At 31.3% G+C, this 18,907-nt stretch overlaps 7 protein-coding genes across 11 annotated transcripts; 3 read left to right on the plus strand and 4 right to left on the minus strand.

Moving 5' to 3' along the window:
- The first annotated feature begins 92 nt into the window (after positions 1-92).
- On the plus strand, positions 93-2,630 carry bor (ATPase family AAA domain containing bor). Its single transcript, XM_070639818.1, has 4 exons — positions 93-421; positions 484-1,341; positions 1,403-2,043; positions 2,109-2,630. Exons 1-4 carry the CDS (start codon positions 229-231, stop codon positions 2,190-2,192), a joined length of 1,776 nt encoding a protein of 591 aa, XP_070495919.1. The 5' UTR covers positions 93-228; the 3' UTR covers positions 2,193-2,630.
- LOC139090117 (neprilysin-2-like) lies at positions 2,078-8,103 on the minus strand. Its single transcript, XM_070639816.1, has 8 exons — positions 7,969-8,103; positions 5,870-5,985; positions 5,611-5,652; positions 5,016-5,261; positions 4,770-4,948; positions 4,431-4,607; positions 3,580-4,369; positions 2,078-3,510 (listed from the first exon to the last, which is right to left on the minus strand). The coding sequence occupies exons 1-8, from the start codon at positions 8,019-8,021 to the stop codon at positions 2,918-2,920; spliced, it is 2,196 nt and encodes a 731-aa protein (XP_070495917.1). The 5' UTR covers positions 8,022-8,103; the 3' UTR covers positions 2,078-2,917.
- A 1,604-nt stretch (positions 8,104-9,707) lies between these two features.
- On the minus strand, positions 9,708-10,620 carry LOC139090123 (deoxynucleoside kinase-like). Its single transcript, XM_070639824.1, has 2 exons — positions 10,413-10,620; positions 9,708-10,345 (listed from the first exon to the last, which is right to left on the minus strand). The coding sequence occupies exons 1-2, from the start codon at positions 10,551-10,553 to the stop codon at positions 9,842-9,844; spliced, it is 645 nt and encodes a 214-aa protein (XP_070495925.1). The 5' UTR covers positions 10,554-10,620; the 3' UTR covers positions 9,708-9,841.
- Positions 10,621-10,892: 272 nt separating this feature from the next.
- Positions 10,893-12,712, minus strand: LOC139090122 (deoxynucleoside kinase-like). Of its 3 annotated transcripts, none has more exons than XM_070639823.1 (4): positions 12,636-12,712; positions 11,868-12,064; positions 11,382-11,801; positions 10,893-11,313 (listed from the first exon to the last, which is right to left on the minus strand). In XM_070639823.1, the coding sequence occupies exons 2-4, from the start codon at positions 12,018-12,020 to the stop codon at positions 11,161-11,163; spliced, it is 726 nt and encodes a 241-aa protein (XP_070495924.1). In that variant the 5' UTR covers positions 12,021-12,064; positions 12,636-12,712; the 3' UTR covers positions 10,893-11,160. The 3 variants fall into 3 exon arrangements, with proteins under 3 accessions (XP_070495924.1, XP_070495921.1, XP_070495923.1); XM_070639820.1 differs by lacking the exon at positions 12,636-12,712 and adding an exon at positions 12,406-12,540; XM_070639822.1 differs by lacking the exon at positions 12,636-12,712 and adding an exon at positions 12,154-12,280 and having other exon boundaries at positions 10,894-11,313.
- LOC139090118 (nucleolar protein 11) lies at positions 12,654-15,022 on the plus strand. Its single transcript, XM_070639817.1, has 2 exons — positions 12,654-12,946; positions 13,009-15,022. Exons 1-2 carry the CDS (start codon positions 12,821-12,823, stop codon positions 14,971-14,973), a joined length of 2,091 nt encoding a protein of 696 aa, XP_070495918.1. The 5' UTR covers positions 12,654-12,820; the 3' UTR covers positions 14,974-15,022.
- Positions 15,023-15,602: 580 nt separating this feature from the next.
- Positions 15,603-16,961, plus strand: LOC139090201 (UPF0389 protein CG9231). 2 transcript variants are annotated; one of them, XM_070639940.1, is made up of 3 exons: positions 15,603-15,801; positions 16,147-16,403; positions 16,579-16,961. In XM_070639940.1, exons 2-3 carry the CDS (start codon positions 16,168-16,170, stop codon positions 16,775-16,777), a joined length of 435 nt encoding a protein of 144 aa, XP_070496041.1. In that variant the 5' UTR covers positions 15,603-15,801; positions 16,147-16,167; the 3' UTR covers positions 16,778-16,961. The 2 variants fall into 2 exon arrangements, with proteins under 2 accessions (XP_070496041.1, XP_070496042.1); XM_070639941.1 differs by having other exon boundaries at positions 15,612-15,756.
- Positions 16,943-18,717, minus strand: LOC139090200 (uncharacterized). Of its 2 annotated transcripts, XM_070639938.1 has the most exons (3): positions 18,573-18,717; positions 18,342-18,465; positions 16,943-18,158 (listed from the first exon to the last, which is right to left on the minus strand). In XM_070639938.1, exons 2-3 carry the CDS (start codon positions 18,410-18,412, stop codon positions 17,354-17,356), a joined length of 876 nt encoding a protein of 291 aa, XP_070496039.1. In that variant the 5' UTR covers positions 18,413-18,465; positions 18,573-18,717; the 3' UTR covers positions 16,943-17,353. The 2 variants fall into 2 exon arrangements, with proteins under 2 accessions (XP_070496039.1, XP_070496040.1); XM_070639939.1 differs by lacking the exon at positions 18,342-18,465 and having other exon boundaries at positions 18,573-18,716.
- Positions 18,718-18,907: the final 190 nt, after the last annotated feature.

Raw genomic sequence — 18,907 nt, forward strand, 5'->3', positions numbered from 1 at the left:
TTCGTTCACGACTATTTTCAAATAAAAAAATAACGACAAAAGTTCTAACGACAGATTGCATAGTTGATTACCCTGACGACCCCTGAATTTAAAACTCGTGTTGATTAGGAAAAAATTGAATAAAAAAATTTATTGTAAATTTACAGTAAATACTTTAATTAACTAGAATTTTAAATAATAAAGTTAAACACTAATTAATAAGGAACAGAAAACGCGAGTTGCCGAAAGATGTCGTGGTTATTTGGAGTGAAAAAACAGCCTGTTCCTGAAATGCCTCAAGAAGGTTCAGTAAATACAGCAGGACAGGCTTCTGGGGATCAGCAACTGACTAAAGCTGAAAAGAAGGCAATGGAAGCTTATCGTTTTGATTCAAGTGCTTTGGAAAGAGCAGCAGAAGCAGCTAGAACTTTAGAGAGATCAAGTAAGTCTATACATAAAATGATGTAACAGATAGCAATAACATTGAAATTTTATAATTTGTAGAAAATGCAAAGGAGGCACTGGAATTATCTAAATTACAGGAAGTAACGAGACAAAATGAATACCTAGTTAAAGTTAAAGAATATGAAGCTGCTATGGAACAAGCAAAGGTCGATCAAAGACGTATTGATCATGAAGAAAAGAGAAAGACATTAGCGGAAGAGACAAAACAACAAGCTCAACGTGCACAATATCAAGATCAGTTGGCTAGAAAACGTTATGAGGATCAACTTGCACAACAACAAAGGGCAAACGATGAAAATCTTCGTAAGCAGGAAGAATCAGTACAGAAACAAGAAGCAATGAGACGGTCCACAATTGAGCATGAAATGGAAATGCGAGAGAAAAACAAGTTAAAATTACTGGAAGCTGAAATGAGGGCAAAGGCTAAAGTCGAGAGAGAGAATAGAGATTTGACATTAGAACAAATAAGATTGAAGGCACAAGAGAGTAGAATAACAATATTGGAAGGAATTAAAACAGCTGGAACTGTAATTGGTGCCGGAGCTGAAGCTATGTTAACGGATTGGAGTAAAGTTATGACTGCTGCCGGTGGTTTATCATTATTAGCTTTGGGTATTTATACTGCTAAGGGTGCTACTGGAGTTACTGCTCGTTATGTTGAAGCTAGAATAGGCAAACCTTCACTCATTAACGAGACATCTCGATTCTCTATTTTGGAAGCATTAAAACATCCAATTCAGACTGTAAAGAAATTCCAACGAAAGCCACTCGATGCACTTCAAGGAGTCGTCTTGAGACCTAAACTCGAAGAGAGACTCCGTGACATTGCCATTGCCACTAAGAATACAAAACAAAATCAAGGATTGTATAGAAATATTTTGATGCACGGTCCACCAGGTCAGACATTAATTTTCATTTATCTTAAGAATCATTACTAAATTAATTTAATTAATTTCAGGAACGGGTAAGACTATGTTTGTAAAGAAATTAGCACAACATTCAGGAATGGACTATGCTATCATGACTGGAGGTGATGTTCTTCCAACTGGACGTGAAGCAGTCACAGAAATTCATAAAGTTTTCGATTGGGCAACAACATCACGTCGTGGTCTTCTATTGTTTATCGATGAAGCTGATGCATTTTTAAGAAAGAGATCAAGTGAAAAGATCTCTGAAGATTTACGTGCAGCTCTTAATGCTTTCCTCTACAGAACTGGTGAACAAAATCCAAAGTTTATGCTTGTTCTTGCCAGTAATACACCAGAACAATTTGATTATGCCATTAATGATCGTTTGGATGAAATGGTTGAATTCTCTTTACCTGGACCTGAAGAACGTGATCGTCTTATGCGCCTTTACTTTGACAAATATGTTCTTCAGCCAGCAGCAGAAGGCAAGAAACGATTCAAGGTCGAACAATGGGATTATGGTGCAGTCTGTAATAAAATGGCTAAAATGTGTGAAGGCATGTCTGGTCGTGAAATTTCAAAATTGGGAGTTGCATGGCAAGCTGCTGTTTATGCTTCAGAAAATGGTGTTCTTACTGAAAAGATGGTTCTTGATAGATGCGAATCTGCTGTATATCAACATAAACAAAAGGTAAAATTATTTTATTTAATTAAATTATGTGCTTTATTTCTAAATCCTATAAATTCTTATCATAGATGGCATGGTTATCAGAACAAGAGAAATTGGATCATAAAACAATTAGTGCACAAGGTGGAAACTACGATAATAATAATAAGTAAATTTAGGAACTAAGGTAATACTGGATATGTAGCAATACATTTAAAAATGTACATTTTTAATAGGAATCAATCAAAGAAATAATTTATGAATCTTAATGTTTAAAAAAATTGTGATTATATTTTTTAAATATGAAAAGTAACCAGGAAATTTTGATTGATTCTATGCTGTTGATGAATCGAGGACATACAATTTTCATTATGTTGTATACAAATCGACAAGTCAAATGTGTTCCTTTACTCATTGCGAATGAAATCACAGAAATCTTTTCTAATTTTTAAAATTATGGAAATGATATCACCAAAAATTAAAATCATGATTTTAAGCATAAAACATAAATAAGGAACATTTATCATTTTTTATATAAAGTAAAAAAATTAGTTTTTTTTTGTTTCTTAAGAATTAAAATATAGTAATTATAATTAATAACTGCCGTTGTATGGGTTTAATTTTTTCAATAAAAAATCTCCCGATTATGTTAATTTAGGAGAATTTTTACATAAAAATTAAGAATCACTACTTCTAATTTCTAGTCATGGGATCATTTACTTATGATGTCTAGCATTTTTAGTAAAGCAAACATTACAAATCAGTGGAAAGTCATCAACAAAGTTAGTGAAACAGTAACACGAAAACGTAGCTATTTGACATCATTGATCAATGACTCCCTTCATACATTTAATACATAAAAATCTTTGGTATTCTTACTTAACATCTAGTTGCCTTCCTACCAAACTTCACATTTGTTGATAGGATTCATTGGCGTACCTAACTCACAATTAAAATCTCTTGCAAATTCTTCAGAGTTGCTGAGTGTTCCTATAACTCTAAATTCAGACGGAGCATGATTATCAGTGAGAATGAGAATTTTCTTGACTTCTGGACGTTCAACACTGCACCAAGTTTGAGCTGCTGATAACCAGAATAATTGTTCAGGACTATAAGCTAGTCCTGGCAATATTGGATCTCTAGTCTTTAATTTCTTCATAGCAGAGATGTATGCTCTATATGCGAGTTTCAATCCAGCTGAATCTGCAATATTTTCACCCTGACTTGCTACTCCGTTTAGGCTCATATTAGTTGCTTTGTCTGTATAATTTCCAAATTGGTCAATAAAGCATTGCTTCTTTTCTTTAAAAGCTTCTGTAGTCTCTGGATCCCACCAGTTCATCAAGTTACCTTCCGCATCATACAACCGTCCATTATCGTCAAATGCATGAGTTATTTCATGTCCAATAACATATCCAATTGATGCATAATTCATATAATATGGACGATCTGGTGCATAGAAGTGACCCTGAAGTATAGCTGCAATTATTTCTGAAAATAAATAAGCACAATGGTCAATTAAGACAGTTCAAAGAGTATAGGCACACCCCAAATACTTACGAATGCTATTAGATTTTCCATGATAATTTGCATTGACATAAATTGTTGATGCTTGATCAATCCATTCATTTCTTTTAGCTGCTTGATGGAATCTCTTGAAAAGATAATTCTTGTTGTGCCTGTCAATCTGAATAGCTGATTGCAAAAAGTTTGTCTCGTTAAGTTTCAAGTCGTGATAGAAGTTGTCAATCAGTGTGTCATTAAAAAGCTCATCTGGATATGCAATATTTGAGTTCATCGCGTGGAGCTTTTTCAAAGCTTCATCCTTTGTCTGCTCGTCCATCCATGAATTTTGATGCAAAAGCTTTTCAAACTCGATAGAAATTTCACCAACAATTTCTCCAATGTCATGCTTAATTCTTTTGTCTTTGAAATGCTCGCGAACGTACATTGAACTTACTGCAATGTTTAGCATTCCTGACACAGTTTTAATGCAATCACTCCATCGAGCTTGCTTAACTGACCGACCAGTGAATGTTTTGTAAAACTCAAATTCCATTTCACGCAAGTCATTCGTTAAGAATGAAATATATTCAGCAAATTCACGCCACATGATGTGATTTGCAATTGTCCTTTTATCAGTTCTGTTCAGCACAGCCTCTAATTGTTCATAATAACTTGGTGCTTGTAGAATTACTCGTTCATTTTCGTCAAAAGTCAAGCCTTCTCCGAGCTTTGAGTTAATGTAATTAATCCAGTCGATGTATGGATATCTATCAATCAGTTCTTTAATTGTCATTGGATGGTAAAGTTTGTTGGAATCTCTAAGTTCTTCCTTACGCATTGAGATCTAGATGAAGAAATTTTTGCATGATTTTTGAGTCAAATGAAAGATTAATTAAGGAACTTACATTAGCCAAGTTCATTTCAAAGAGAATGACATCCGCAAAGTCTTTTTCAGCCTGTGTTTTATTAGCTCCAAAATGGACACTAACGCTTACCATAAAATTGTGATACTTTTGTACTATTTTGTCTTCAAAGCCATTTAAAAGCATATCTCTGCTCAGTCCAATGCTCCCTTCTCCGATCTGTAATGATATGAATAATTTAGTATGTGCCGTAAATCATTATGATGCATGACTTCTGACTTTTCGGGTAGTATTCACAAACCAATTTAAATAAATCCTAGGATTAAAATTAATCTTAGGATTTAAAAATGCATTAACTTATTTTCTAAGTATCAAACTTACATAGAGTGTCCTCCTCGATGTATTCTTTTGATCAGTATCGATGAAAAAGTTAACATTATATCGATGAAACTCAGTATTATTCCATAAATCTTCAGTCCATTCGTCCGACAGAACCGGCCACATTGTAGTCAAATTCATTTTTGTCTTTACAAACTCCAATCCAGTCTTTTCAATTTGTGCTAAGACAAGTGAAAGAAAATATTATTAAGCAACAGCTACAACAAAAAAGCACATTGCAAAACTTACAGGTATTCATACACTGTCTGTAAAATTGCTTAACAAGTTTAAATGGCCGTAAATCTTTATCGCGAATCTCATTATTGAGTAGCGTATGTAATTGTCCAATGACTCTTCCTTCAATCAAATTTATCGTATTGACACTTCCCGCATCATCAGGTATGATTGTTGTCTTTTCAAAACGTCCGCATGCAAACCGATAGAAATCTTCGCATGGATTTACTGTGCTGTTCATTTTAGACTGAAATACTGAGGCTGTAAAGAACATTTAAGAAATCCATTAGTAACAAACTATTTTATGGGCAATAGAGGCTTGAAAATTGAAAGTTAATTTTAGAAGCATGTTGACTTTGACATAGAAAAAAAAAGAACCGACTTATTGCACTTGAGATTTTTCATGCTATTTATGTAAAAAGTTGTGGATGAACAGAAAGAGTCGATAAAGCAGCCCAATCATCATAATACTGTCAATGGACTTGAAAGCTTCATTCATGCATGCACATATGGTATTTAATCGGATGATGTATCTACTTATTAATTCGCTAATATTCGGTACTTAGTGCCTATGTCAAGCTGATAATTAAATTAATAATCACATATTTACCTAAATATCTAGCACCGATTTTGCTGAATGTGTCATTTGCCGCTGTAAATGAATAATTAAAAAGATATCATTAGGCATTAATATAGACATAAAAAGCTTCTTCTTTACACTCAATTGAGCTTTCATTAAATGTCAGTAATTTGCAATTATGAAAGTTGATTGAACTTTATTAATTGGTAATTAAGACTTCTTGACTATTTGTTAATTTACTTGACTAGATTGTGCAAAAAACTATGCGATCGCTTATCGAAATACTTACGTAAATTTTCAGCTTGAATCTTGTAATAGAATACAGCGCCGGTTAGTAATCCAATGATTGAAATGCAAATAATTAAAGTTATCCATAAAGATTTCTCAACCAACCCACGACGTAGTCTGTAGAAAAAAAGATTATTTCATATATTAATAAGGGCCAAAGTGCATGTTTATTTGGAGATGTGATTCAACAACACTTTAAAAAGTTATTTAGGCTTAGAAAGTTCTAACTGTTTTGAAAAATTTGAATTTTACCGGTTTTCAAAAATTCAAAATACTTGAACTGAGTTGAGTTCAAATTTTTGAAAACCGTTACATTTTTAATTTCTAAAGTCCATTAAAGTGTCACAACCTCATAAATTTCTAAACCTGTTCTAGCTGTCCAATTGAGCTCTTTGAAGCGTAAAAATGACAATCAAAAATTTTTACCAAAATGTAATGATTAAATTTGATTGAAATCATTTATTTGTGTGCGGGTCAGTGAATACTTTTTACCTTAATGTTTTTATATTTCATTGTCAAGTTAAGCAGTCGGTTAATATTTTTATTATTATTTTATTTTTAAAAGTTATGACAATAGAACTGTATATTATTTCTATGGATTGTAAAATAAAGATTACAAACTTTAATTAATTGTTAATGCATTCACACTGTCGATAATTTTAAGAATAAATGCATGCAAAATTGACTCCGTACTTTTTCAACATTTAAGATATTATAATGAACAAAATCACGTGTTTGCAGCATAAACGTGTTTAAATTAATACAATATTAAGAAATAATTATTTTGTGACATTACAAATTACATAAAAAGACGTGACATTTCTATGCATTTTGTAAGCTTTTTTTTATGATCAAATTGCAAGGTCTGCATTAATCATGAAATCTCTATTTTCACACTTATCAATTGTTTATATACAATTCTAATGCTTATTTCTCATTCGTCATGCAAAAGTACAAATTGATGCGTTAATAAAGATTTATGGAATCTCATGATTATTATGATCCCGGTTAACAAGGCTGACTGACATCTCAGATATTTATACAAATTATTAACCAAACGCAGTTCCGAGAGTGAGAGACATGGAGGATGCAACTTTTTATAGATTAACTCATTTTAATCATTACTTTAATTTTATTCAATGCACGACAATTACAGAGAAGCGTGCTATGATCTTACTATCGGTGATCAATGTGATTCCGTGTTTGTAACTGACATAATTTAAATAAATTCTTAGAAAATTTTTGAACTAGTTTTGAACTTTAGATTTTCAAATTAATTTAGGCCGTTAAAACTTTCGAAATTCATAACTTGGTCAAAAGAAAAGAATCTCAAATAAGCTGCCTACATCCTGTTTTGTAAACAAATGACGTTAATAAGAACGGTTCAACAACATAATTGGGAGAAATCTGAATGACTTTCACAATCTTTTTGAAGATCATATTGAAAGAACCTGCTGTGTAACTGTCAGTCAGTCGAATCTGTCAGAGGTTCTGATGTCTTTATTGATGACTTTAATTGTGAATAGAAAATTTCCCAATTGTTTTGTTGTTGTTACAGGTAGGCATAGTACTTCAACTTAATGTGCTTGTTAAATTAATAACATTTTTTTAAAGCAAACAGTGTAGTCGGTGCTTGTTGTAGGTTTGGTGATCTTGAACTAGAAATTGTCGATTCTTATCATGATGACACTTTTGGATAAGAGGTGTTCTTGAGCTCAGGCAATGCCATAGCTTTAGGGAAATGCCGCAAAGGAACTCTTGAGTATTATACCGACTTGAGCAAGTGTTTGCAGCATATTGAAACATTCCATTATCACTTTTTTTCATGAATGATAGTGCTTATTACGAGGAATAAGATAAATTCTATGAAAAACTCGTCACTTTCACTGTTAGACAATAATTCATCATTGTTGTGACTATGTTCATTATCATTCGTAATATACGTAAGAATAATGTCTCTTGTTAACAGTTGTTCAAATATTATGGCTTTAGATATGAATTTTTTAATTATTTTTGGATGATTCACAACTTTTTAGTCCACAAAACTTTTTTAAGCATTTTTTATCACATTTGCAAATAAATTGAATTAAATTATATTACTTCATCAAGTCTGGATGACTCGAGTCTAGAATCTTTGTCTGTTTCAGAAACATTGTGCCTTAATCTCTTCCTATGCAATTAAATTTGAAAGCTTTTTTTTCACTCCTTTCACGATATATTGTATTTGAACGTAAGATATTAACTGACTTGGGTACTCAAAGCACATTGTATTTTATAGATTTTATGAAAAAAGCTACGTTTATTACGTACATACAGTCAAGCACGAGAGAGTGAGAGGAGAATAATGTTCTATAGAGATGTATTGCAATTTTTTTTTTTGTCTGATCGCTTGTACGCTCTATTTCGTTAGATATTCTCAAAATAAATAATTCAGTCAATATTTATAGATACTTACTCTTTTTCCACATCCTTTACTTCCTCAACTCATCGGAATGCGAGAAAATCCGGAAGTTGGGAATAACTGCCAAAATATACTTAAATTTTATGTCAACTTTTTGTTTTCTTCTTTGAATTTTTTTGATTCTTGATTTTAAAGTTTAATGAGGTATGTCTGCTTGCTTTACCTTAGCTAAGCAATATGAGCTTTTGTATGCCTTCAGTTTTATCTAGTTTTATTGTACAGGAAAATCGTGAATTGAAAGTTTGATTACAGGAAAATCTAGATGACATATTAGAATTTCAACTCTTCGTTAAGAGAAATTCATTTTTTGTGGAAAAAACTAATTTTCGAAATTCTTCGGAATCTAAGCATGATTAGATTTAAAAATAAAAAAGTCGTTAAAATTTGAATTTTTTTTTATTGATTTTAATACAATGGTGACGTGATATTTTTCGAGAAGGGACTTTTCAAGGACTCTAATTTCAATGTACCTACTTAGAAATATACTGTTTAATATTGTAATAATTTATTTAAATTACCCAAATCGCATCACATTTTTCGAATCACGATTAATGTCGTCTATATAGTCAAATTCAATGACAATTTTTACAATTTGCGTTTGTATCTTCTTTTTTTGCGAAAATAAACACAAGTGCATGATTAGAATATTAATTCATTTAAAATATTTGCTGTACCTTCAAAAATTGGGTTCCATGCCGGCATGGCATGTAAATATGCAGTATGCCGTGATTAACTGATCATTGATAAATTCTAACAAATTCCTTTAACCCTAAGGAGATTGCATTTTAGAGATGAATTAATGTTCTAAGCATGACAGAATAAATTCTCAAACAAGATTCCATAGAACTTCGTGGCTTTCGTCATGCATACCCGATTAGTCATAAAACTGTCAATACCTGTCAAAAATGCTTTTGTATCGAAAAATTTACTAAACAAATAAGGTGAATGTGGATTACTCACTGTTTCGTCTGAAAAATAATAAATACATTTTTGGCCGGTATTGTACATAAGCAGAAGATACAAAAAATAATTGTGATAATTTTAATAGAAAACAAAGTTGTAAATTTTTAATCCGACTGGTTTAATTTAATCCAGCGGATTAGTTTAATCCATTCATAAGATTTCCTTTGATAAGGTATCACAGACCTAATGACGCCGTAAATGGGGATTCCCTCAAAAATGTGTACACGAAAAGAAGATGCTGAGTTCTATTTTGAGTACAAAGGTGAACGAAAAGAGAAAAGACAAAAATAAAAACTTTATTTGAGCATATATCAAGCAATTGATGATGAGTAATTATCAAGGAATGGTAAATCAATTTCCAATTATTCAAAATATGCAAGATCACCATGAAAATAAATAAATAAAGACATATTGATTCATTTAAACAGTACTGTATCTTGAATTTAGAAAAAATTTATTCTTGTTCTGAAATTTAAAATTTTTTTACGTATACTAAAAGTAAGGAATCATGGAAAAAGTACCAGTAATATTCTAAGAACATTACTTGATTCACAAACTTAAGATCCTCTTTTCAATTTTCTTATATTCCTCCATTAAGTCTGATTCATCAATGTTCCCATCGATCACGAGAACTTCAGCAGGCAAACGTGCTGAATCGTCTACAAATACGTTTTCATGCAGTTTGTGAATAGTCTTTAAATAATCGAGTGTTATTCCAGTCTCTTCTTTCCGTCCCCTTTCTTTAATTCTTTTAAATGCAACTTCCGGATTAGTTTGAATGTAAATGATTAAGTCACACGGGATCTTGTGATATTCATCAATATAGTCGTACCACTCTTCTAATACATAATACATCCCCTCATGCAGTAAATTAAGCATCTTCTGGGCTTTAACAAAACAGTGCCTTGCACTAATTAACGATCTTTCCATTACTTTTACTGGCTTTGCTGTATCTTTTAAATGTTGTCTCAATCGAGTCAAAGTGGCCATACTTTGGAATGGAAAATTAAAATAGTCCGGATCCTTAAATTTTAAGTCCAATAAATTAAATCCCTAAAAAGAAATATCATACGCAAATTAATTTATTAATTTAGTAAACAAAGCTATCTTATCAATTTACATGAAAATTCGTCCAAACTTCTACGTCTTCTTTGAGCACGCAAACATCTTCAAGTTTTTCTAAATGATTTAGTAATGAAGTCTTTCCAGATCCAACGTTTCCTTCAATGAAAACAGTGAATGGCTTCTTTATTAACGACATTTTTAATATAAATACTATTTTATCACGAAAAGCGCGCCAAATGACTCAATAAAAAATACTAGCGAAGCGATAGGTCATGCACAGCGCGAAACAGTATGATCTGGTTGGTTGAAGTCACGTGAATGACATAAATTCAAAACATAATCCAGATGGATTTGATTTTAATCCTGAGATTAATTTAAAACCAGATTTTTAATTCAATTGTGTAATAGCTGTTTGACAGACATAACATCACGAACTATATAAACCTGTAAAGCATGTGTGAATAAAATCATGAACAGACATGTTACTTTTCCGTTTGTTCGCAAAAATGTATTGCCAATTTTTCATATTTTATTCATAGAAAAAAAAAGATTGCAGTCATGAATGAATAACACTCAGTCATTACATACGACATTATTAACTTATAAAAGAACGAAAATTATGCTGATTACTGGAAATGTTTTGCTAAGAATTGATTTGTATAAAAGAAATCATATTACATAGAAGTGATCACACAACAAAACAAAACTGCATAATTAAATGCTGACTAAAGCTAGTGTAAAAGAAATTATATAGTAAATTGGATAAATGTGATGACGAGCACCTTCTCCTTTATCTATCATAGTTAATACATGTTTCTTTCACGTTTACTCGGTGAGGCCAATATGCTTACTTGATTCGTATTCTCAATTACTATAGGACGTAAAATGCTGGTTTCTGATCTTTGGTATTCGCCAATTATGTTATCTAAGTCTAGATTAGCATCTAGAACGAGCACCTATTTATAGACAAAAGCATGAATTTTAATTAGGTTAATAGAGCATAGTCAAAAAATGTAAATATTACTTGTGCTGGCCGATAATAATGTCCATGAATTAGCCAATTTTCATGAAGATCATGCAAGTCTTTTAAGTATTGGTAAGGAACGCAGCTTTCTTCACTTCTTGCACGTTCCTTCATTCGCTCGTATACAACTTCTGGAGATGTTCTTAAGTAAACGATGAGATCGCATTGGATTTTGTGGTGATCATAAATAAAGTTATACCATTCTTGCAAGACATGGTACATTCCAGGCTGTATCATTCCACTTGATAGCATCTTCTCAACAAAACAGTATCTGGCACTGAATATTGATCTTTCCATAAGTTTAACTGGGTTCTCTGTCTGTTTAATGTGATTTTTCAACATCGTCAATGTTACATAGTTTTGAAAGGTCATAGCCCACATATCAGGATTCTTATACATAAGGTCGAGTAAATTTACCCCCTAAACAGAACACAGAAATGATTTCGTGACATTATGTTAATTATATTAACAGTTAGAATATCTTACATTTAAGTTTCTCCAGTTATCGACTGGCTCAGTCATAAGACAAACATCTTGGAACTGTTTAAAGTGATTAAGGAACGTCGTTTTTCCACTTCCAATGTTGCCTTCGACTAAAACTGTGTACGGAGCCTTGTTGTTTGTTGTAAATGAAGCCATTCTGATTGTGAAATTGTTAATTATATTTGATGATATGAAGCGTCCTTAGATGAAAAAGTAGAAAAAATTAATTAAACTTAATTAAATTGTATGAACTTCGCAATTTTTGATAACTCAAGAACGACTTATGTACTTAGTGACTGTTTTGTGCTATTTTTACGTCTAAATTAATGTCAAATTAACTAAAAAAATTAAAATACGTCCAGAAAAACTCAATTAAGGTCACAGAAAGGCGCCAAATATGATTTGAGCGGAAAATTTGAATCGAAGAAGCAAATTGTTGACTTTTTCGCGTCAATTAATTTTATAAAAACAACAAATAATTTCACAATAATTTAAATAACACTTTTTTGATCACTAACTTAGTTAATTCTTCATGACTTACTTAGGGAATATTTAAATACTGCCATATCTATTGATTCATTCTAAATTTACAATCTTTGAGATTTCTATTAATCTAATACAATTTAATTACAGTAGAGAGAATTTTTATTCGCGTTTTATTTACTTTTTTTGCGTCTTTTCCCGATCTGCACACTTTCTGATGTCATCGACATAGTAACCATGTAAACAAATTATGATCTCTGAATCATGAGATAGTAATATGCTACATACCTGAAAACAGCTCCAAAGTATTGTCATATAATCCAGATCTGCCTTAAACAGTTCAGTCCCTAAAACACCCGCAGACATCATTCAAAAGTTTACTGGTCGGTATTTTTCGCTTCAATTTTAAAACTTTTTCGCATCTTGTAAATAGAAACAACGTGAAAAATCAGCCGAGATAAAAATAATTAAAAATGTCCAAGTTACTGTCGCTTTACAAGCTCTGTCCGATTAATAATGACATACTGGGTGTGTCAGCTGATGCTCAAAAGACGTCCGTGATCTGTACATTAGGCAAAAAGATTGTCTACATCATTGAGGTAACTTATTGAGAAGATCCAGTATACTTTATGACTTTTAATTAAATAAATGATTTTTTCAGCTATCAACACAGAAACAGATCAAGTCGTGGAGTTCATTTGATAACTTTTCATCAAAAGTATTATATGACTTTAACAGGAAGCAGTATGTTGGAGTATTTTCAGGAATTTATGTCAAATTTTGGGATCTTGATACAGAAGATATCAACAAAGTGAAGAAAATCAAGTTCCACAAGCCAATTTCTGAAATAATAAATGTAGCAAATAATATCATATTAGTTGTTTATGAGGATGGATCATGTGAATCACTGGATTCTGCATTGGAAACAAGAAAATTAGAAAAGTCACAACGAGAAAGTCTCAAAGCTGAGTTTAAGATAGAGAATCCACAAATTGGCAACAACATCTTCAGTTATGTTAAGAAAATTAATAACGAGAAAGTCTTGTCATTCGCAATTATTGATCCAGTTAGTTTAAAGCCATTGACTGAATTCCAGGAAATCAAATTGGAAAGAACTGGTCAAAATGTAAAATTGATGGGAATGACGATGATTTATTCAAGCAATGGACAAACAAGTTTAATTACAATTTGGTCCGATAAGCGAATCTTTAAGCAAAATCTTCAAATAAGCAGCGATAATCTTTCAATTGGAACTCTTCATTCAATTATTGACTACATTAATGCACGTAATGATATAGCAGTGCAAACAATCAGTGAAAATTGTATAGCAATTTATGCTAGCAAGCCAAAGGACGACGGAAGTAACATCATCCTTTACAACATCAAATACAAAATCATCCAGTCGAAAATTCCATTTAAAGTCTATCTCTCAAATTTCAAGCTATGGTCTGTAAATGAGAATTTATATCTATCAATGGGTCAGAATTTGTCAGTTATTCCATTCGTCGTGACTACAGACAAGTTGAGTTCAATGGTTGGTTCCCAAATTGATGCAACAGATAATGTAGTAGAAAATGAAAATATTTATGAGGATGGTTTATATGAAGAGGCATTAGAATTTGATGAAAATCAAGATCCAGTTGAAGGCATGGAATTTATTCCAAATGAAGCTCACATCAAGCAGAAGAAAAAGTTATTGTCAGGTGCTAAAGGAGTTGCTGATAGTTCTGTAGTTAAGGATTATTTAGATGAAATTTATAGAGGCGATTTGCAGATTGAATTATGTAGAATTGAAGACCAGCCAGATGATACAGCATATGTAAAACTAATTAATAATGTTGATGAATCAAATCCTTTATTGTCTGAGAATTTTGAATTTTACTGCTCGAGTTTAGAGCGACAAGGATGCAGCGAAATAGAAATCACCAACAAAGTAGTTCCAATACTCTTAAAAACAAACAGGACAGAAGATATTGGACTTTTAATGAAACGCTACAATCATTTTTCTGAAAGAATGTTAGTTCAAATCATTAAGTATCTTATAAGTTGTCCAAAACTACATGATAATGACGACAATGATAACTCTGAGATGTCAATAGAAAAAGATGAAAACTCGGGCAGACAGAATCAAACAGAGAAAATCAGAAACGCAAATATTTTCTTAAGCACAAATCAAAATGAAATTCGTGATGTACTTTCGATAGCTTTATGCTGCTCATTCGACTCAACGACGATATCAAAATATATTAATAGTGACATAACATTAACGGAAATGATTCAATTAATGGACCATCTCTATAAATTGCTTACATTAAATATGCTTGAGGACCGTTTTGATATGCGAGGGAACTTGGTGGAAGGAGATGATTTTGACTTGGATACAAAATTATTTGAATGGTTCAAATTGTTGCTTGATTCTCACTACCAACAAATTTTATTAAGTAAAGACGAAGAACTCGTAAATAAATTACAGTCGTGGATAGAGCTCGTGGATGAACACATAGACATATTGTCACAAATGAACGACTTGAGACATACACTGTTGACAATTGCTAACAAAAAGCCAGTACAACTCTCAAGAGAATGCAATCAATGGTACACAATTGAAAAATTGGAATTATATTAATTGAAAAATTCATGAGAAATAAAAAAAACTTTTTGTTACGATAAATAAATCAGATGTTGATCATTTTTAGTCATGTGTGTGCTTTCTCCTCTTCTTATTCTATATTTTGTATTTGTATTTTTTGAAATAAACAATATTTTGGACTTTATTTATAAACCAGTAAGGAAATTTCTAAATATTTTGAAACTTAAAAGCTTTCTTGTAGCTTTCTTAAAACCAAAGTTAAGTAACAGTTTCAAAAATTTGAATTCAGAAGATGAAGCGGTTTTCAAAAATTTAAATTCAAAAAAATTTACCGGTTTTCAAAAATTTGAATTCAGAAAAATTTAACGGTTTTAAAAATTTCTAAGAATTAAAATTTCATATTTTTGCATTTTAATCTTATTAAATCAATAGCTACTGAAACAGAACATATCCACAAATAATCTCCTATACCATACAAAAGGAATGAGTTTAATCCAGTAAACAAAAATCAGCTGTTTAGTGAGTTATGACAAAGTGAGTTGAACGACTCATTTACTGTTTCAAAAAGTCATCGGAAAATTTTGAGAGAATTCATTTATTTACGGACTTTGTGTTTGTGTGATAAGTGAACATTTTCTCTTCATTTGTTGAGGTCTATTTTAAAGCTCTTTGACAAAAACACGTTCAGTCGGCAATTGTAATTCTTGTGGATCATTTTAATAAAAAAGATTTTGTCTTAAAATATATCAGAAGTTTGATAATTGTTTTTCATTGTGGAAAATCAATTTTCTAAATCATTACAACATAAATCAGTTTGAAGTTAGTTAATTTCATACGTTCTTCATCGATTTTTATGCAAATAAGGTAATACGGAATATTTTTCATTGCCAAAAAGCAATAAAAACATTTCATAATTCGCGGATTTTTCTCATCATATTTATTAATTAATTATTAGATAATCATATTTAATAAGCATCTACACACGCCTGAAAATAATTCGATAAGTAAATTACTTGGTACCTACTTATCTAAAATGTGTTTTTCCTGTATCAGAGAGTTTTTCTTTTTCTTCCACTTACCTAAAGTTCACAAATATTTTTATGACCTCTATATTCTCAACATACATAAGAACTACAGCATGTGCAGCAATTAACTTTAAAACATGTCCTTGGTTCTTGTTTTATAACATTCTCTTTATTCTCATTTTAGATTTTAAAAAGAGGAACAACAATGTCATTGTCGCTAATCTCACGTCGTAATACAGTACTCATCAATCTCTTTAGACAGAGTATTCGTCCATTATGTACTCCAGTTCAAAGTTCTTCACAAAATTCATCAGCGATTGATCCAAAAAGCCGAGGAACACACAGACCTAACAACTTTGAGAAGAAATTATTAGTCTGGAGTGGAAAATTCAAGACAACTGAGGAAATTCCCGGCTATGTTAGTGAAGAATCTGTTGAAAGGTAATTTGTTATGCTTATGCTAATTGGCTGGATAATTTATGGCAAAATGTTGTAATCTTGATTTAGATTTAATTTTTTAATCCGAAGGATTTAATTTTTAATCCGCCAATTTCTTAAACCATATTTAAAATCACAGAATACGTTTAATCAATAATTAATTTTTTAACAATTTTAGAGCTAGAAACAAGTTCCGAATCAGAGCCGCTAACATTATGATGATTTTAACTTTCATCGGATGTGGAATAATGATATTCAGTGGTCGTAAAGCAGCTGAAAGAGGAGAATCAGTCCAGAAGATGAATCAAGAATGGCACAAAGAGTATAATGAAAAGGCACAAGCTGAGGCATTAGCAAAAGCTAAGGAACAGAAGTAGTGATTATTTATCCATCAAGATAATTATATGTTAATAAGCATGGATCACATTTCGAGCAGTTGCTTGCCGAATGTATAGTTGAGATGTCCAAAAAAAAATTATTTTAATTTGTTATCTACGAAAAAATTGTCAGCCTATACCTTAATAAAGTTCTATTTACAGTGGTTTCGAATGCAACAATAAATTTTTTATTAAAATCGTTCTTGTAAAAAAATTTGGAAGGTATATATGATTCTTATTTTTCCAGACAAAAAAAACCGAAAAATTCCTTCGAGTATATAATGATTAAAACTCATCAATGTTAAGATCCATAGTTTCGTACACAATTAAAACATATTTTACACTTTATAAAAATGTCTTTACCGAAAATCGTCATCTACTTCTACAAATCAAAATATAATAACTGTTAATACTATTACTTTAAAAGAATTGGAAAGTTAAAATATATGTTTCGGACTGCGTGATTAATTTAAGTATAGTGGATATTGTAAAAGAAAAAAATTTTGAAGTATTTCACAGATTGGATATACTGAAAAATATAAGTAAACAAAAAATAATTTAGAAATAAAAACATTTTTACATAGAAGTAGGAGAAAAAATATTCATTTCGCGATAAGGATGAGGATTAGGTTTCATTTGGCGATTGCTGTTACTTTCCTGCTGCTGTTGTTGTTGCTGCTTCTGCTTATCACCGCCATTAAACATTGAAGCATTCGTGTTGGCTTCGTATCGTTGAGCAAGATTTGCTTGTGCTTCTTTCGGCTTTACTGCTGATAATCCAAAAAGATTTGCTAAGAAAGATATACTATTATCTGGTCTGGATGATTCTTGTTTTGTAACTGTAAAATATGGATTGTGAGTAACTGGTCCTTGAGTTTTTCGTTCCATTCTTGGCGATGCTGGTAAAGATTGTGAATCTCGTCTAATTCCGTGTTTTTGTCTATAAAATTCCATACGACTCTGTTCGTTCATTAATGAAAGTTCGGCATCAAAGTCATCGTCACAAATTTCACTAGCAGAACCCAAAAAATCTTTTTTTGTCATAAGTTTCTCGCATGCCTTTAAAAGATTCTTTGAGCAAACAGCAGATTTAAAATGATCGTCAGTTCCAAGAGATTTGTTTGATTTGACTGGAATTTCACTTGTTTCTATATATCTTTTGCACGTATCGTCTAGTTGATTTGCTTCTGGCACTTTAAATTTTTTCGTGAGGCTAATATCTTTCTTTTCTGTTACTATTGTTGTTGTTGTTGTTTTTGTTACTGATGATGACGATGTCTTATCTTCTTTCTTAGTTAATGATGTCTGAGTGTTTACTGTTTTTGGATAACGAGCTAGCCAACTATCTGGAGGCGGTGTAAAAGCAGTCATATCCTGAAAGCTGTAACGAAAATTTTCATTATGTAAACGAAATGATTATGAGAAATGACTACTATGTTTATCTAATGAATATATATAATGATGAGATATGATGGAGAAAGAAGTCATTATGACTTGAGAATGATGACATGGTTTGTGTAAATGAATTAAGTAATTGCGATTTTTCAATCATGAAGTAACTTACGCGTCTACCGAGTCTCTGCTAAATGGAACAGAATGACCGCCAGATATTGATCTCTGATCAGACGATGCCATTATTAAAAATTGCTATATTTATTTAATATTTTGATACTTAAAGATGTGAATTTCTAAAGAAAACAAAAGCCAGAATCATAATTCCATTTTTGTCAACACGCAGAAACAAAAAACACGTAAATTTAGTTACTTCTATTAATAATTTTATATTTATTCTTACCTTCGCCTAGAATATATTCTCCCGAATCATATTAAATGATTTAATTAATGATTTAAACCCAAGAAAAACAAAAATATTTTTTTCTTTCTGTCTGCTGTCCAAGTTATAGACTGACAGATTGTCTGTGAATTATTTGGGGGATATCCATGACGTAATGAATTTAAATTTTATCCAGCCGTTTAAGAAAATTCATTCTTTTGTGGTGAATTTTGTTTAGGTTATGTTGAATAATCTTATTGGATTTTTATGCTGCACTATCTGAATCACATGACATGCTTGTTATTTTGTTAATTATGCCATAAATAATGTGAAAATTATCTTAGTAATCCATGTCA

The sequence above is a fragment of the Chironomus tepperi genome, unplaced genomic scaffold, assembly GCF_022539635.2.
Source record: "Chironomus tepperi strain 1889 unplaced genomic scaffold, CSIRO-AGI_Ctep_v1 contig_217, whole genome shotgun sequence".
Classification (NCBI taxonomy): Eukaryota; Metazoa; Arthropoda; class Insecta; order Diptera; family Chironomidae; genus Chironomus; species Chironomus tepperi.

Bases quoted from the DNA above. Each gene is read 5' to 3' on its own strand.
- bor (XM_070639818.1), top strand. From the start codon at position 229: ATGTCGTGGTTATTTGGAGTGAAAAAACAGCCTGTTCCTGAAATGCCT. The intron at 422-483 runs GTAAGTCTATAC...TATAATTTGTAG, and splicing joins TAGAACTTTAGAGAGATCAA to AAAATGCAAAGGAGGCACTG. The intron at 1,342-1,402 runs GTCAGACATTAA...AATTAATTTCAG, and splicing joins TTTGATGCACGGTCCACCAG to GAACGGGTAAGACTATGTTT.
- LOC139090117 (XM_070639816.1), bottom strand. From the start codon at position 8,021: ATGTTTCTGAAACAGACAAAGATTCTAGACTCGAGTCATCCAGACTTG. The intron at 5,986-7,968 runs GTAATATAATTT...TTTTTTCTACAG, and splicing joins AGTCATCCAGACTTGATGAA to ACTACGTCGTGGGTTGGTTG. The intron at 5,262-5,610 runs GTAAATATGTGA...TGTTCTTTACAG, and splicing joins AATCGGTGCTAGATATTTAG to CCTCAGTATTTCAGTCTAAA.
- LOC139090123 (XM_070639824.1), bottom strand. From the start codon at position 10,553: ATGTCGTTAATAAAGAAGCCATTCACTGTTTTCATTGAAGGAAACGTT. The intron at 10,346-10,412 runs GTAAATTGATAA...ATTTCTTTTTAG, and splicing joins AAGTTTGGACGAATTTTCAT to GGATTTAATTTATTGGACTT.
- LOC139090122 (XM_070639820.1), bottom strand. From the start codon at position 12,430: ATGGCAGTATTTAAATATTCCCTAA. The intron at 11,802-11,867 runs GTAAGATATTCT...TGTTCTGTTTAG, and splicing joins ATAACTGGAGAAACTTAAAT to GGGGTAAATTTACTCGACCT. The intron at 11,314-11,381 runs GTAATATTTACA...GTCTATAAATAG, and splicing joins ATTATTATCGGCCAGCACAA to GTGCTCGTTCTAGATGCTAA.
- LOC139090118 (XM_070639817.1), top strand. From the start codon at position 12,821: ATGTCCAAGTTACTGTCGCTTTACAAGCTCTGTCCGATTAATAATGAC. The intron at 12,947-13,008 runs GTAACTTATTGA...TGATTTTTTCAG, and splicing joins AGATTGTCTACATCATTGAG to CTATCAACACAGAAACAGAT.
- LOC139090201 (XM_070639940.1), top strand. From the start codon at position 16,168: ATGTCATTGTCGCTAATCTCACGTCGTAATACAGTACTCATCAATCTC. The intron at 16,404-16,578 runs GTAATTTGTTAT...TAACAATTTTAG, and splicing joins AGTGAAGAATCTGTTGAAAG to AGCTAGAAACAAGTTCCGAA.
- LOC139090200 (XM_070639938.1), bottom strand. From the start codon at position 18,412: ATGGCATCGTCTGATCAGAGATCAATATCTGGCGGTCATTCTGTTCCA. The intron at 18,159-18,341 runs GTAAGTTACTTC...TTTTCGTTACAG, and splicing joins AGCAGAGACTCGGTAGACGC to CTTTCAGGATATGACTGCTT.